Source organism: Dreissena polymorpha, chromosome 9 (genome assembly GCF_020536995.1).
Source record: "Dreissena polymorpha isolate Duluth1 chromosome 9, UMN_Dpol_1.0, whole genome shotgun sequence".
Lineage (NCBI taxonomy): Eukaryota > Metazoa > Mollusca > Bivalvia > Myida > Dreissenidae > Dreissena > Dreissena polymorpha.
Window position 1 is genome coordinate 5,231,662 of NC_068363.1, and position 15,936 is coordinate 5,247,597.

General features: G+C 39.7%; 2 protein-coding genes across 5 annotated transcripts in view; one reads left to right on the top strand and one right to left on the bottom strand.

Moving 5' to 3' along the window:
* Positions 1-5,090: 5,090 nt before the first annotated feature.
* Positions 5,091-6,955, top strand: LOC127845569 (uncharacterized). Its single transcript, XM_052376591.1, has 2 exons — positions 5,091-6,097; positions 6,409-6,955. The coding sequence occupies exons 1-2, from the start codon at positions 5,834-5,836 to the stop codon at positions 6,688-6,690; spliced, it is 546 nt and encodes a 181-aa protein (XP_052232551.1). The 5' UTR covers positions 5,091-5,833; the 3' UTR covers positions 6,691-6,955.
* A 2,514-nt stretch (positions 6,956-9,469) lies between these two features.
* Positions 9,470-15,936, bottom strand: part of LOC127845563 (uncharacterized) — a 29,707-nt gene continuing 23,240 nt past the window's right edge. For 3 of the 4 annotated variants that reach the window (XM_052376582.1, XM_052376584.1, XM_052376585.1), the window contains exons 5-7: positions 15,631-15,892; positions 12,371-13,705; positions 9,470-10,607 (exon numbers count right to left, since the gene is read on the bottom strand). In XM_052376582.1, the coding sequence (XP_052232542.1) occupies positions 10,530-10,607; positions 12,371-13,705; positions 15,631-15,892 (1,675 nt within the window). In that variant the 3' untranslated portion in view covers positions 9,470-10,529. Of the gene's footprint in view, positions 10,608-12,359; positions 13,706-15,630; positions 15,893-15,936 lie in introns of all 4 variants that reach the window. The other variant, XM_052376583.1, reaches the window with a different exon arrangement.

Below are 15,936 nucleotides of genomic sequence, written 5' to 3' on the forward strand. Positions count from 1 at the left end.
CAGATAATTAAACTATAATTAAATGGTCTATGTAATATTCTATTTTGCTATGCATTGTTCATTTAATTAGTTGTATTTGTTATTATATTCAATAACTGTTCCCTAATAAATTAGCGGAAAGTATAGAGGTTAGTTTACACTAAATCCAGCTGCTACATAGAAATTGCCAACTAAAAGCAGGTATTTTTTTTTTAACTTTTTTATTCATCAGATTTTGCAAGCCTGACATCATTTTAAATATTGATTTATCCTCTTCCAATAATTGCAATAAAAGTATAAACTTCCAAAAAATTACATTCGCCCAACACAAGCACCCACGGAAAACAAGGGTTCGGCATAGACATTTTCGACTAAAGCACAGTAATTCAATACACGCATCCCAACGTTCGCTTTTATACGGAGTCCCAAATTAAATGCAACAAAATGTTGCAGACACACACCATGCACATATAATATAGGAAATAGCAATAAAGGCAGGTGTGCGATTTCTTAATGGCTTTAAAGCCGGAGGAAAAAATGAATTGTTTAGAAATGAGCACTACTTTCGACCATAATGTGTATATATAGTTGAATACAATCGCACATCCAGTGATGAATCTCCTGTAGACTCCACTATGGTGGTTATGGATTGCAGATCGCCATTCATTATCAGCACGGAGTCCCTCCGTCGTCCATGTTTCGCCCCTGAACAATGGACATCTCGGGAAGTTGTGGCCACCGTAGCTACGGAGTGAATGTCGATAGCGCTACCTCTTCCAAGTTGCCTCCTTTCGTCTCAGATACAACCAGCTACACGACCGCTCGGCAGCTTGGCTCAGTTTCTGAATAGTCCGCCGTCTATCCTTGCCAGTAGACCTGACTGCGCAAAACTCTTTAGCTCCTACTTCTATGGGGCACAACAAGTACGCCAGTCTTTTTGGTTGCACGCTTCTAGCAGCTCTGTGCACTTGGCCTTTTTTCTCTCGTATGCCTCCTCTCATCTGTACGGTTAACCCGATCACAATGAGGCGTTTTCCCGCTTCTTACCACAGCATGATGTCGGGCCTGAAGATTGTCTGTACAATACTTGAGAAGACCAGCTTCTTGTCAAGGTCAACCTTCATGCACCATCCGGTTGCGCCGTTAAGGATTGAGGTTTTCTGTTCCGGCTGTCTCTGTAAAGTTTCAACCGGCTTCAATAAGTTGATAACACGTTGTCGCAGGATACTACTGCGTTCCTTTTCACTTTGTTATTCAAGCCAGTCAGCCACCTCTCTGAGGACGTTGTCGTGACGCCATCTGTATCTTCCTTGTAACAGAGCTGTAGGGCAGCAAGAAGAACATGTTTTAGAGTACCGGGACGATCAGAAAGTTTGCATATGGGATCTGGTATGAGTCTACAACGGCAGATGTTTACGGGTCGGGGTGTTTGTAGGAGGTCATGGACTGACCTGCGAAGGAAGGAAAGTCTGATGGAGTCATACTTCCAGATGTCGTCCCAGGTTAATTCCCTGTCAAGTGTATTCCATGTTGTCCATGCACCCTGTGTACCCATTTCTACCGCTCTGTCATGTCTCCTGTTTTAGTCTGCCCTCCTTAATTCTGTCTGGCTCATGGCGGACCTCTGTTTCTTGTCTGCTCGGCTCCACAGAAGTGTTTTTGTGACAGCAGTCAATACTACTTGAGCTTGAGCGCATACTCACCTTGATTGACAGTCTCTGTGGCCGACCATTTCCTGCGCTTGAGCGCATACTCAGCTTGATTGAAAGTCTCTGTGGCCGACCATTTCCTGCTGATGCAGGTGATAATGCCTGCTTTTCGGATATGTTCATCTGGGGAGTCTCTTAGGGTGAGTAACAGTCTCGTCTTGGCTGTCTTGAATTCCTCCACTAGTGAGGACAGAAGGAGTTGAAGCTTGTTGCTCTTTCCGTACAGTCCTTCGCTGGATTAACTGGGGGTGGGGGAGGGTATTCCTTGCCACTTCATCAGGTGTCGGCTGGTGATCCTCTCTAAGGCTTCTTTTACTGAGCTCGATAACTCATACATTATCATTTGCCAGATTAGCCTTGGTAGTAAGGCATGCCGGTATAGCCAGGCTATGAAATTCCCATGAAGGTTGCTGCGATCTGCTTCAGTCCCTCATCTACCTGGATTTCAAGCTTTCTGACATTGTCGCTGTATTGCGCCGAATCATTTCCCAAGACATCCGATAAAGCTCTTCATGATCGATGGCATCTCCTCGGTCTCTACTTGGAGGGTGAATCTATCTGTCGGTATGCCTTTCTTGATGATCAGATATCTGGACTTTGCTGCCTTGAATTTCATCCTGGCCCATGAAGCGACGTCTGTCAGGGCAGTAAACATCCAGCTCGCCTGTACTTGGGTAATAGTGGTGAGAGTGAGGTCATCCACGAAGCCTCGACTGGATTGCTAGTAGATCCCTGATTCCGTCTTTGGTCCGCCTGTCTCTCTGCAGGCTGCATTGATCAGAAGATTCATTACCATGGTGAAGAGTACCACAAGAACTGTTCATCCGGTGACAATTCCTTTCTCCAACTTCTGCCAATTTGTCAGCTGGTCACCTACGGAGAACCGGAGTTTGATATCATCCAGGTAACTCGTAATGATTTTCTGGTTACTGGATGGAATATGGGAGTATCGAGAGCTGTGTATATCAACTTATGTAGGATGGAACCAAATGCATTGGCGAGGTCGAGCCAAACAACTGTGAGGTCCTTCTTACTTGTCATTGCTTCTTGTATCAGTTGAGTGATCGCACTGGTGTGCTCTACAAAGCTTTAGAAACCGGGAACGCCTCCCTTCTGAACAGAGGTGTTGATGTACCTGTTGGCTGTGAGGTAAATCGTAAGTCTCCGGGCGAGGATTGTGAAGAAAGTCTTCCCTTCCCCGTTTAACAGTGAAATGGTCCGGCACTGGTCGATATTCTTGGAGTTCTTTTCATTGGGTGTGAAAATTCCTTCTGTTTCCTTCCAGGCTGCTGGTACTTCGGCTTTCCACCAAACCACCTTCAGGAGTTCCCATAACCTTTTTAGTAGACGAGGGCATCCCTTGTACACTTTGTATGGAATGACGTAAGGTCCAGGAGCAGAACCAAATCTTTCCTTCTTGATGACGTCCTTGACCTCCCCCAGTGTTGGCTCTGATGTAATGAGTTCAACCTCTTGAGGTGCTGCTGGTATTATGCGATCACAGCCTCCTAAAGCGTCGTTTCTACTCAAGTCGGAATGCGTCTCGTGGAGTTATCTTTCTACCTCTTCCACAGACGTGCAAACTTGTATGGGTTAGCCGTGAACGCCAACCTCTTCTTGACCCGCTCCCTTGCCGTCTTACTCGTATTTTCAGCTTTCCGAAGAGATCTCAGCTGAATGTGAAATGATCTTAGTTGAGATATGACAAGACGTTCCAGCGATGAACTCTCTCTGTATCGTCGCTTTAACTGTCGGAGTTCTCGTCTAAGTTTCTCAATGTGGGTTTGCCGTTCCGAGGGTATCGGAGGCTCCTAACGTGCCTTTGCTTCCTCTAGTCAAAACCGTTCCTTTGCTACCGAGTAGACTAGGGTGGTCCGGGTTTGCAGCTTCCGGTCCACTGGTCCTTGCATGGATGCCAGGGTCTAGGCCTGGTCTATCCAGTACAGCTTCCTATCGTGTTTTTTCAAGCTCAGGTACATGTAGCTCCATAAGGGGGTCCTCTTCATCCACGCTATGCGCTGCATTCGCGGCTTCACACGTTGACATGCAGATCTTCTTTGGTATATTTGCAGACCGAGTTTGTTCGTGCAGACATTTCCACATGTGCAGGTCACTGTTCCTGGTTTTGCATTCGTATTCGATTGCGCAGTCTGTGTCAAATCGATTAAAACCGTCTATCATCATCCCCTCTCTCGAAAGACTCTGTGGTTATCTTTCTTTGTCATATTCTGAAGCTGGGTGGTGAGTGTCCTCTAACGAGGACTGCACGTCGACCTGCTGACCCTAATACACCGGTGCCAGTCTGTTCCTGGTGGTTATCTGTCTCTCAAGCGTCACCAATCTCTTCTCTGTTGTCATCCAGTCTTTTTCAGAAGTCACTGGTAATCCAATCGTAAAAATAGCTACATACAATTGCACAACCACTAGTGCATCTCCTGTAGATTCCACTAGGGTGGTTATGGTTTGCTAATCTATTATTGTTAATAAAAAACTGGACAATATGAGAAAAAGTCCCTTTGCTAAACAGTCAAAATTGCCATTTTCTTACACATTATGGAAAAAATTATTCAAACTCCAAGGTTTAGGTGAGTAATTACTTTTAATTCTGATCTGTGTTTACACATATTATTTGTTACACTGTTAGATTATTAGGAACTGTCAACTTTGTTCACATTTTTAAGCGTATGTTTGCACCATTGATTTGCTCTATATGGAAACTGTGTAATTCTGAATATGATTGCTTAGGTGAGCAATGTAAAATGAACAATGTAAACAATTTTGACAGAACAGAGCAGAAGCGATATAAGCATATACATAACATGGTAAACAAAGCAATAATTCTATGGAGTGCATGTTATTCATAGATGAAAGCATTTTATTATAGCTATATATGAAAAAAGATAGATTACATAAATTTATGCATCATCTAAAAGTTCAAACTGCATCATGGTATATTCATTTGTAGAAAACGTGGATGCACTAGCCAATAAATCTCGAAATAAAAATGTGTAAGGTGAAATTAATGTTGTAGTTTTTTTATCTATTTTTCCCTCAATTGATTTAAAGTATACATTTTCCGTCAGCCGTTTTTTATTATGTTAAAACGACGTATGACTTCAACCTCTTGCATGACGGTTACATTAAATTCACGTGAGAGCAAAGAACGACAGCTCTGAATGGAGATTGATATGACTTGAGATTGGTATTTTTTTCTTTTTAAAAGGGAGATAAAAACGCCACCTCAGTGCTTATATAGATTGTCATTAGTCCACTTGTAACACCTTATTTACTTTCGACATTGAATATATAATTCATTTATGTATAAATATATACCAAATAAGTAGTTTTTGTAAATATTAATATTCAAAGAGTGACATTTGATAAATGGTTCTTAAAAATAAGTGTTTTCAACTTGAAATGTTGGACAATCTTTAATTATAAGATTTGTTCTGAAACTTTGATTTTAAATACAGGATACAGTGCACATATGACATCAGCGACGAAATAACTGTAGATCGAACTTCATGAATACCTTAATAATACAGTATGCTATTTAAAAATCAGATCATGAAATGTGAACTCTTACAGCGGGTAGAATTACTAGAAGTAAGCTGTCAAAATCGCCTATACTATCGATTGGTTGTGTTCACGATGTTATTCATGTTATTTATGTTCGTAGATTAAAGTTGAAATCAGCGAGGTACGGAATCAATTGTGGAGTAATGTAAACAACTATTAAATTAATGGAACGTGAGTTTACGAAACGGTAATCATGAACAGTAGACAACAAATTTACGTGGGATTGTTTTGAGAATTTTAATAGCAACAACATCGAGACTGGATTAATATGATCTAAATACTTCAAGTATGTTCGTTAACAGCAACTGAAGACACTTAGCTACTATGCATGTATATGTTTTGCTTGGTTATACGTAAATATGTTAATACATGTTCGTTAAACGACGAACATAATGAAATCTTTCGTAAAGAACGGTTATTGTTAATAGCCATACACTTTAAGATGTAAACAAACGTAAACATGAGATCGGCGATGTGATTTTGCGATTTAGGCGTGTTAAAATGACAAAGCTGCTATATCCACATAGTGAGATTTCATATAAAACGGTCGAACGGTCAACGGCTTTATGTTTGTCACCCACGCGCCGACCAACTCCACCACCCCCGATCCTGGTGTGGGTAACAGTTCTCTGGGTCTCATCGGTCTCGGTGTCTTCATTTTCATCTGCCTGGTGTGCTTTACAATTTTCTGTCGGGCGTTTGCCAAATGTATGAAAAGCTGCTGTGAATTCTGCTCCGACTGCACTAAGGCAATGAAGAGATGCTGCTCAGGGGTATCTAGGCGCTTGTGCACCGGGTGTAGGAACTGCTTTTGCGACCGATCTTGTTTGGTAGGTTTTTAAGATTTGTTTGAAAGTAAGTAAAGCTAGCATAAAAGTATAGTGCCAGTTGTAATTGTATTGATCGTAGATCATTTGGTCCTCCGTCTTTTTTTGTTTATAAGGATCTTTGTTTTATTATTTGAAGTAATTTGATTAGATTAACGGTCATTTGTTATTATTTACAAAAAACTTCAAACATATAATTGAGCAACTTAATGATTGGAAATAGTCATATGTAGTTAAGGTGTCAGGTTTGGAAGAGGATGAGGTCGAAAGCATTTTCTTTCAATTAATATATTGTTCGTACTTGTTTATCGCAGACTAATTCCGTAAACGTGCTAATCCCATCAAACCAGACACGGTCGTCTGCGCCTCCAGACGACTTTCGATCCCCGAGTGTAACGCCCACGTCTCCACCCCCGATCGACTGGAACTCGGTACTTCCGGCCTACGTGGACGCCGCGGCGCCCCCACCCACGTACAGCTTTGCGATGCGGGACATGTCCGTTTACATAGCGCCACCACCGGAGTCGCCAACCAACATGCCACCGCCTGACTATGAGGAAGCTACTAGGTACCATCAGAACCCTGCAGATCCATGATATCAGCACACTTTCTTAACGTCGTGTTGTCAAATACATGCCATTCTATTTATCAGAGATGGGACTGTTGTCGCAGCGTGCTTTCATGTGACGTGTAAGTGAAGTAAGCAAACCACCAGGACACAATAAAGCAAATAAACTTACTTAACTTCAAGTTTATATTATATATGTTAACATGTGTGACACCGTGGATATACTTTTTCTTGACGAAGCGTGCACGATTATGATATTTAAAGAATCTAATAAACGAATTTCTATACGTTAAGGTCTGAACATGACTCTATGGGCATTATATGCTGTAGCAAAGACAGTTTGGGCCGACTAAACATTGTCTTAGGCCGACGGAAGATTGCCGGATGTGTTGAAACATGTCTATTTTACATATCTTGATAACTATCAGTGGAACCTGGCTTATTTACACATCTGCAGAATCCACTTACGCATTAGTAAAACATGTCGACATTAATGTTCAGAGCACAGGTGGTTAGCGTGAGGCTATGATATTAATTAGTAAAAACATCATTTTAAATGATAAATAATCGTATTATAACGAAAAATTAAATTTTATGGAAAAAATATCACTATCAAATATATATATATTTAACAAGGTATGCAACTCAAAATCACCCCCAAAACGGGGTGCATCGCTTTGAACAGCCATATCTTCGTCAATTGTGCTGCGATTTTCACGATCTCGGTCTTATTCAACGCAGAAATTAATTTTTTCTTTCTGGAAATGTATATGTCTTGCAATATTTTTACAAATGCTGGGTCAACTTTTAAGAAATAACACGATACACAACTCGCATGACCCAGTTGACAATGATAATGCAGTCTTTAAGACTGAAATCTTCACGGAGAAAAAGGGCATCTTACCTACAAAGGTCATGTACCTCGATACCATAATTCAATAAAACGTATGAAAAAACATTATTACCGTTCTTGTCGTTACATTATGCATCAAGACTAACTGTCCAGCGCCGTTTGAAACCTTTGTTTACATACATTTCAACTAACTGACATTTTAAAGACACGATTGATTTGATTGTTCCAATGCGGAGGTGTGTCTTTACAACTGGAGATTTCATTCATAAAGACGGCATGATCATTGTCAACTGGGTCATGCGAGTTGTGTATCGTGCTATTTCTTAAAAGTTGACCCAGCATTTGTAAACATATTGCAAGACATATACATTTCCAGAAAGGAAATTCATTTCTGCGTTGAATAAGACCGAGATCGTGAAAATCGCTGCACAATTGATGAAGATATGGCTGTTCAAAGCGATGCACCCCGTTTTGGGGTGATTTTGAGTTGCATACCTTGTTATTTATATATTTGATAGTGAATTATATTTTCAAAAAAGTTAATTTTTTTGTTATAGTATGATTATTTATCATTCAAAATTATGTTTTCACAAATTAATACCATAGTAACACGCTAATCACCTGTGGTTAAGAGTAATGCCAAAATGACAAAACTTGAAAAGGGGAATAAATAGGTATTCATGTCAGCACAAGATAGGAGTGGTTAGACGCAAAAAGTTACGTGAATTTTCTAAGTACAAAGAGTACAAAAGGGACATAATTCTGCTCATTTCAGGTCAGAATTGTGTGGGTTGGTCTGTGACCTCGCACAATGATTCTGACGACTTTAAGTGATATTATGGGCATCTAACAGTTTATAGGTGTCTATGGCAACCGTTGTTTATTTTTGGTGTTTTCATTTCATATACACTTATATTTGTTAATGCAGCATCAACATACTAAAACAATATCCTGGAAAGAGAAAAATAACGCATTTGAATATCAACCGTACTTTCGTTTGACAACTCATCACGCATGTACAATGTGAATCTAAATTTAGTTTTAGTGCAGATTCGTTTATACGACACAAAGCCACAATTTTGTTTTACGGATCATTTCGGCTTACAGGACTGGGTGGGTCACGTATAATATGTAATATAAAATATATTTTTATAAACAACTGGTAGCAAGATGAGTTGCAGATAATTGGTCAGTAATCACATTTTAACTTACTCTTTTGACCTTTAAATTCTTTTCAGCTCAATTCAACAGTGAAAAATGCCCATAATATCACTTTAATTGAGTTTCAATTCAATACGTGTAGTAGAAACACTGATATGAAGAAGTTGTCAGTTTAACTTAACCAAATTTTTGTCAACACATTCCTTGTATTTTGGATTTTCAATTCCCTGGCCTGGGGATTTTCTCATTCTTGATCATTCTGCATGCTTAGGATTTATGTAAGAAGATCGCAATTTATTACAATGAATATAAAAGATACATATCACACCATTGCAATTAAGATACCAATAGGTTGCATGATTATTAAAAGAAAATGTTTGCTAAAATGCGCTCATTGGGTTCTATCATCAATTGTTTTACCAATTTTGTTAAGCTATTCTTCTATTCTATGTTCTTGCTAAAAATTGGTCCATCCTTTAAAAAACGGAGATGGTTGTATAAACAAATACATGCACATTTACAAGGTGTATTGCGAGTGTGTTATATCCCGTTCTATAATACAATACATATGCGATAATTTCATTTGAAGAGAATATAGTGTATGCAACAAACATTAAAAAAGACATACTGACAACGTTTTTAAAAAATTATAACAATTTATTTTTATAAACCCGTTACAAGCAGTGACGTGTGCACTAATAAACATTCACTTAATTGAAGAACAACATGAATTATAATCGAATTATAATATATATATACGGGTACCATAAAGACATAATAATGTAAAACTGAATCTTTCTCAAAATGCTTTATTACAAAGGTGAGGAAAGCATGAAGAAACTAAAGAATTAAGAAAGTTTTGCTCATAAGAACTGGTACAATCAAACACTCACTTACAGATTCCGATCTTATACGTGAAGAATAATACGTTTTATTGTTAACTGCATTCGGACATTTATTGTCCCCTATCGGTGAAACCGGAAGGGACTTACGGTTAGCGCTCAGTGTGTCAGTCTGTCTGTCAGTCCGTCACACTTTTCTGGATCCTGCACTATTTGGAATTTTGATCTGACCCCTGGGTCAAAAGTAATGGGGGTTGGGGTGGGGCCTGGTCAGAGATTTTCACTCATTTTTTAGTCCCCTACCGGTTTCACCGGAGGGGACTTATGGTTTTGTATCCGTCAGTCCGTCACACATTTCTGGATTCTGCGATAACTCTAAAAGTTCTTAATATGTTTTCATGAAAATTGAAACATGGATAGATGGCAATATGGACAATATGCACGTCATTTCATGTTGTTCCTACGTCAAGAATTCTGGTTGTTATGGCAACAAATATATATATATATATAAAATCTGAAAATGGTGGAGTTTCACCGGTAGGGGACTTATATTGCTTGGCAATAGTCTTGTTAAACTAGTATTACTTAAACTGGTTGTAGTATTGACTGTCTTTATTAGTAATTGCGTTAAAATTGAATATACACATTCACAATAAACCCATAACATAACTTACTAACGTTTCCAAAATCTGAATTGCTGTCAAAAGAGTTTCAATTTACTTAAAAGCTACCATAATTTCGTTATAAAATTCGTCCAGTGAAACCCCACGTGATATATACGTTTGTGCAACGACTGATAAGCGCTTCTGGCTCTAAAGTGAGGCCATGTATAACAATACCTCAACACAGATATTATTAACAAAACATGGTCATATTTTTCAATTTTATTTAAGGCACTTCTAATTATTTTATGAACATTCAGTCTTAAAAAAACTAAAATTGTAAGCTATGTTGATTGTGTGTAAATGCCCGTTACTAATACAACTGGAACATAATTATCCGTATGCATGGTTATGACGGCGCCTCAAATTCACCCCGTGGAAGTCTCGGAGCGCCCTCGCCGACCGGAAGTGTCCGCAGGTCGATCACCTGCAGAGAGGGACAGTGAGATGCACTCTTATTCAAGTTTGAGTGTTTTAAATTATTTTTTTATTATCATATATGTGATTCCACATTTAAAGTGAAGCAGATCAAACGTTAAAACTTCTCAATTTGAAATCAGTGTTATTACGTTATACGGTATATGCGATATCAATGAGTAAAAATAATAACGCATGTTCGGTACACATGTGCATTTCACGCATAATACGTGTTACGAAAGACGTGCATTTCGAGTTATATTCGAAATATAAAATCCAACGGTAATGATATAACAAGTGTTTTGTTTCCGCTCAGCCTCCATCCTCTACCACATACATCTATCATGACCCACTTTCCCCTTAGTCCTCGCACTCGTCATTTTCCCTCCATCTCCCAGATCCCCCCCCCCCAACCTACAACAGATCAATTGTTTGCAACCCATCTGCCCTCGGTTATCTCACCCCCCTATCCCTATCTTTATTATATCTCCAATTTTACACCCTCAACAGCTATAGATTTTTTTAAATCGCTCATAAGTTAATATATTTAACGAATGTCAAATAAAAAGCATTTGTCTGTGAAATTCATTTAAAAAAACAACAATAACTGTATTTTAAATTGGATCGGAAATTGTAATATGTGTCATTACATTCTTCATTTTGTTGCCTATATATTAAATACAGGTAAGTATTAATGATCGGCTTTAAAAGCCTGTTAACAATTAGATACCGGAACTGTTCCAAATGACAAAATACCGCGATTTTGCAGCTTTCGCACAATTTTCGTGCAAATACTGGCACATAAAATTTCATGTCAATATGTATCACCCATCCTCTCCGATTTTATGAAAGATATAGAGAAAACCCGACTGCTATTCGACAGTTGTTTCCATTCCTAAATGCTTACAGTATTAAATTTATCAATATCGATGTGTTTATTTAAAAGAGAGAATAAACCATTTTTAGCATAATAATTACCGAGTATTGTTACGTGTTTTTTTTTTATTTGAATTGATAATTGATTGTGTACGTGTATTAAACGCTGGTTTAATGTTTATTGTTTCGTTTCGCGGATAACAACGCAGAACTTATCGAATGTTCGTTTGTCAATTAACAGAATATCTGTCTTTAATTGGTAACGACAATGTGGTAACGACAATGTTAGACATCGCAATTATTTCATGATGTTATGTGATTGATATCCCCTTTTGTTCGTTTGAAAACATTTACAAAAATAGTTTAACCACTGACACTCAAAGGCACCATTAATTATTACAAATGATGACAAAACTTACTTTTTTTAATGATATAACATGAATCTATGTGAATCTAAATCCCACAAAAACAACAATGACAACTGTCACGTTAAATAACATTATTATATTGACAATAATGATGATGTAACATTTTTTTCAATGGATAAATAAACGACCTGCGATTAATAAACAATTAATAATTATGCATCTTTTTTGGTCGTAAATATGTGCAATCTCTAGTTTAACTCTGTTTTAAATATCTGAATATCTTACAGTACAATGCTTGTTGTTGTGTTTTCGTTTTTCGATGATGTGTTGATTGTACATGTAGGGAATAAACTAATAATTCAACAGCATCAATACGTATGATTGAAAACTAATTAATACATGTACATTGATAAGCTTGTAACAAAAGTAATCGCAATTTATTAGGTTATATATGCACCGTGAGACCGAATATAAGTGTAAAGCATTAATATCAAGTGCAAAGAACAAATCCTACATACTAGGGGCGTACCGAGTCTGAAAAACCCCGGGCTGGCGGTCCGCTAAGACGAGGGTCAAAGGTCGAATCCTGCAGCCCAATGATAGAGTCTCTCGAAGTTGATCTCTCTCCCGGTGAATTTCTGGAGTTGAACGCCTGAGGGTCCCTGAAACGTTCCCGAGGGTCGGGAATCCTGTCAGGAACTGGGTCAAACCGGCTTCTTCCATCCACAAAGGCGTCTCGAGGTTCAGAAACAAGAGGCAAAGGATCGACAGACATGCGTGGATCCAAATCGAACCTAGAAGATCCACGAGAATCAAACGTCGGATCGATTGTATCTCTGGAAGAAGAACTGCGAATTCTCAAGGTATCCGGAGCGCGGTCGGCTGGGCCTAGTGGGTCTCGAGGATCAATAGGGCCGCGTATATCACGAGAACCAACGGGTGCTATATGATCACGTGTGTCAATAGGAGCTCTTGAATCACGTGGATCAATAGGAGCTCTAAGATCACGTGCGTCAATAGGAGTTCTAGGATCACGTGAGTCTGTAGAAGATCTGGAATCACGGGGATCAATAATAGCTCTAGGATCACGTGCATCAATAGGAGATCTAGAATCACGTGCGTCAATACTTGCTCTAGGACCACGTGGTTCAATAGGAGCTCTAGGATCACGGGGATCCGTGACAGCTCTGGAATCACGAGATTCAACAACTGTACGATCGATCGGCCCTTGTTCTGTTGACCGTCGAACTGACTCATATGCATCGGCAATGGCAGTCTGAATCGTCCTTGAATCATTTGGAGGCGCCGGAAACTCTTGACCGCGGTTTCTAGGTGTGGGCTGCACTGTAAGACTCTCAATTTCTCGAGGATCTAGCTGAGCTTGCGCGAAGATATCTTTGATTCGAGTACTCTCACTCCGAGGTCCGAACGCGAAGTTTCTTCTAGAACGCGCGACGCAGACGTCTCGTCTTCTGTCACACGAGATGGGTGGAGGGAAGCTGCATCCATCGCAGCAGTTCGGACAGGATGGCGTGGACTGGTAGTAATACCAATTGTCGATCCAATCGTGCTGCAAACCATCCCTATTTTTGAGCCATTCGAACCCCACCATCGGCGATTCAGTGGCGTGACTATTTCCTAGAGGGACTTCCGGGTAGTCCCGCGACGGATCGACGCCGCACCGCCGGTACTGTCGGCGCCTGAAGACCTCCCATATGTAGTCTATAAAGGCGTGGTACATATAGAAGACTGGATCATAGGCACTGGTCGCGGGATGCGCCATGTCGCCGCCCACCCAGACGTGAGGGCCGCCGTGATGGTACTCGAGATCGTAACGGCGACTAGCGAATGGCTGTGAGATGTCCTGTAACAGAAGATAGAGCACAGTGAACAAAATTATCGATGGCCCAACTTATAGAGCGTCATATCAGGGTTACTCTCATGTGTATCTGTGTAAAAGTTCATATTTTGTTTTACTCATCAATCTGTTAACCCCGAGTATGAAACATGATTTTATTTCGACCATAGTATTCAATGGCGAAAGCGTACTCGATTCTCTCTTCTTTTTTGTGGGCGGGGGTGGGTTGGCGGAGGGGGGCATAGCAAGCTCGTGAACAGTATGATTAGCATTAGCAAACAAACACATGATCGAGTTGTTGACAGCCTCACTCTTCTGGTAGCAAGTTATGACAACCATCGTCAAACTAATTAATCAAATTATGCCGCATGTAAATGTCATTCTTCCTATCTTCATCAGTAACTGGCTTGATCAAGGCGCACATAACGGTTTAAATTGACAACCCATGGCCAAAGGTCTAGCCATGACTCGATAGGTTATTGTCGGTTCAGGTACTAGTTCAAAGTACCCCGGGTATTTTATAAACGTACCCGGTAAATATTAGACCTAAACTGTGTTCCGCTCAAATTTCGCCAACCTCTGCGCAGAGAGTTGACTTGAACCAGCACAGCTCGATCAAATCCTTGCCGTTATAATAACCACGTGATAATAGCCGATCAACGTGGTACAATAATTTTGTTGTAATGTTTTGCCTTTTTTAATTTAGCTTATTTTTTCCTTATAAGATTTAACTTATACACTATTTTTTAAATATTAAAGAAAATAATATACAGATTTTCATAATATAATACCGGTATTTAAACAAAAACAAAAAAATCTTTCCAGATCTGGTAGGATTTTTTTGTGATTGCAGAGATGGCATGTGAGAGCATGGAAGGACAACTCTGCGTAGAGATTGAAAATTCTCAATCTTATTTTCTTTTATATTTTGACAATCGTGTATAAATTTAGGTTAATAATAAAAAATAAATTAACTAGATCAAAAAAATGAGCGATCTGTGGTGGTTATAGTCAAATCTCTGCGTGGAGGTTGCTGTACTGGATGTTCGGCATCACACACACTCTTAAAGGGGCCTTTTCACGCTTTGGTAAAATAACAAAATTGAAAAAAAAATGCGTCAGAATCGCAAATTTTCCTTGAAGTTATGATATTTGTGAGGAAACAGTAATACTGAACATTTACCATGCTCTAAAAAAACAATTATGTGCGTCTTTTGAGGATTTAAAAACCTGAAAATTATAAAGCGTTGCAACGCGAAACGATTGAATAATTTGGAAAATTCTGTTGTTGTCGTTGTATTTTTTGATACTACGAGGATTGCATATATGATGTAAAAAATACACTTTGTCGTAGGACGAGAGTGGATGGCCTAGTGGATAGAGCGGTAGACAATAGCCCCATGGCTCTAGGGGTCAGTGGTTCGAGCCCCGTTGGGGGGTTACTTTTTTTAATTTAATTGTATTCTTGTTTTTTTTTACTGGAAAATTTTAGACTCAATGTTAACATTTATCAATATAAAGCATTTAATGACAAACTTCAGTACATGCCAAAATCTTTGAAAAGGCCCCTTTAAATTACACCCTCGCACGATTGTCTGCATCACCGACGCGTACCCTTAAATAACTCCTCAGCAGAATGTTCTGCATATAGTATTTACACGTCACTTGAATTGTATGTATAAAGCCTTCGCTTACCTTAAATAACACCCCATCAGGATGTTCCATAACACACAAACCATGTAATTACAACCCCGCATAGTGTTTTATATGTAACATTCACCTATTTTTTAATTGCATTTTCGTAGACCGGTAATATTCCGTATCAAACACCTACCCTTAAATTGCATCGCTCGAGAATGCTCCGTATAAAATACGCACACTTACACAAGCAACGAGCCCGCAGAATATTCTGAATATAACCATTCACCTACCCTTAAATTACACCCTTGAAGTATGTTCCGTATCACGTCCTTGGAGATGAGGCGACCCTTTCGCCCGTAGTTGCGCTCGAGATTGCCTTGGTTGGTCACCCAGCCGGCGGCAGGCCCGTCCATCACCTCGCCGCTGCCGGCGCCGAAGTACTCGGGAGTCCATAGCACCGAGTTAACTGGGTTGTCCACGTCGTGGTCGATGGTGACGTCCCAGTACGGCAGCGAGACGCTGGGGTCGTGACGTCGTAGAGCCTCTTCGAACCTGTCAAACACACGTTGACGGGTTTTGATTCTATCTTCAGTTAG

Bases quoted from the DNA above. Each gene is read 5' to 3' on its own strand.
- LOC127845569 (XM_052376591.1), top strand. From the start codon at position 5,834: ATGTTTGTCACCCACGCGCCGACCAACTCCACCACCCCCGATCCTGGT. The intron at 6,098-6,408 runs GTAGGTTTTTAA...TGTTTATCGCAG, and splicing joins TTTGCGACCGATCTTGTTTG to ACTAATTCCGTAAACGTGCT.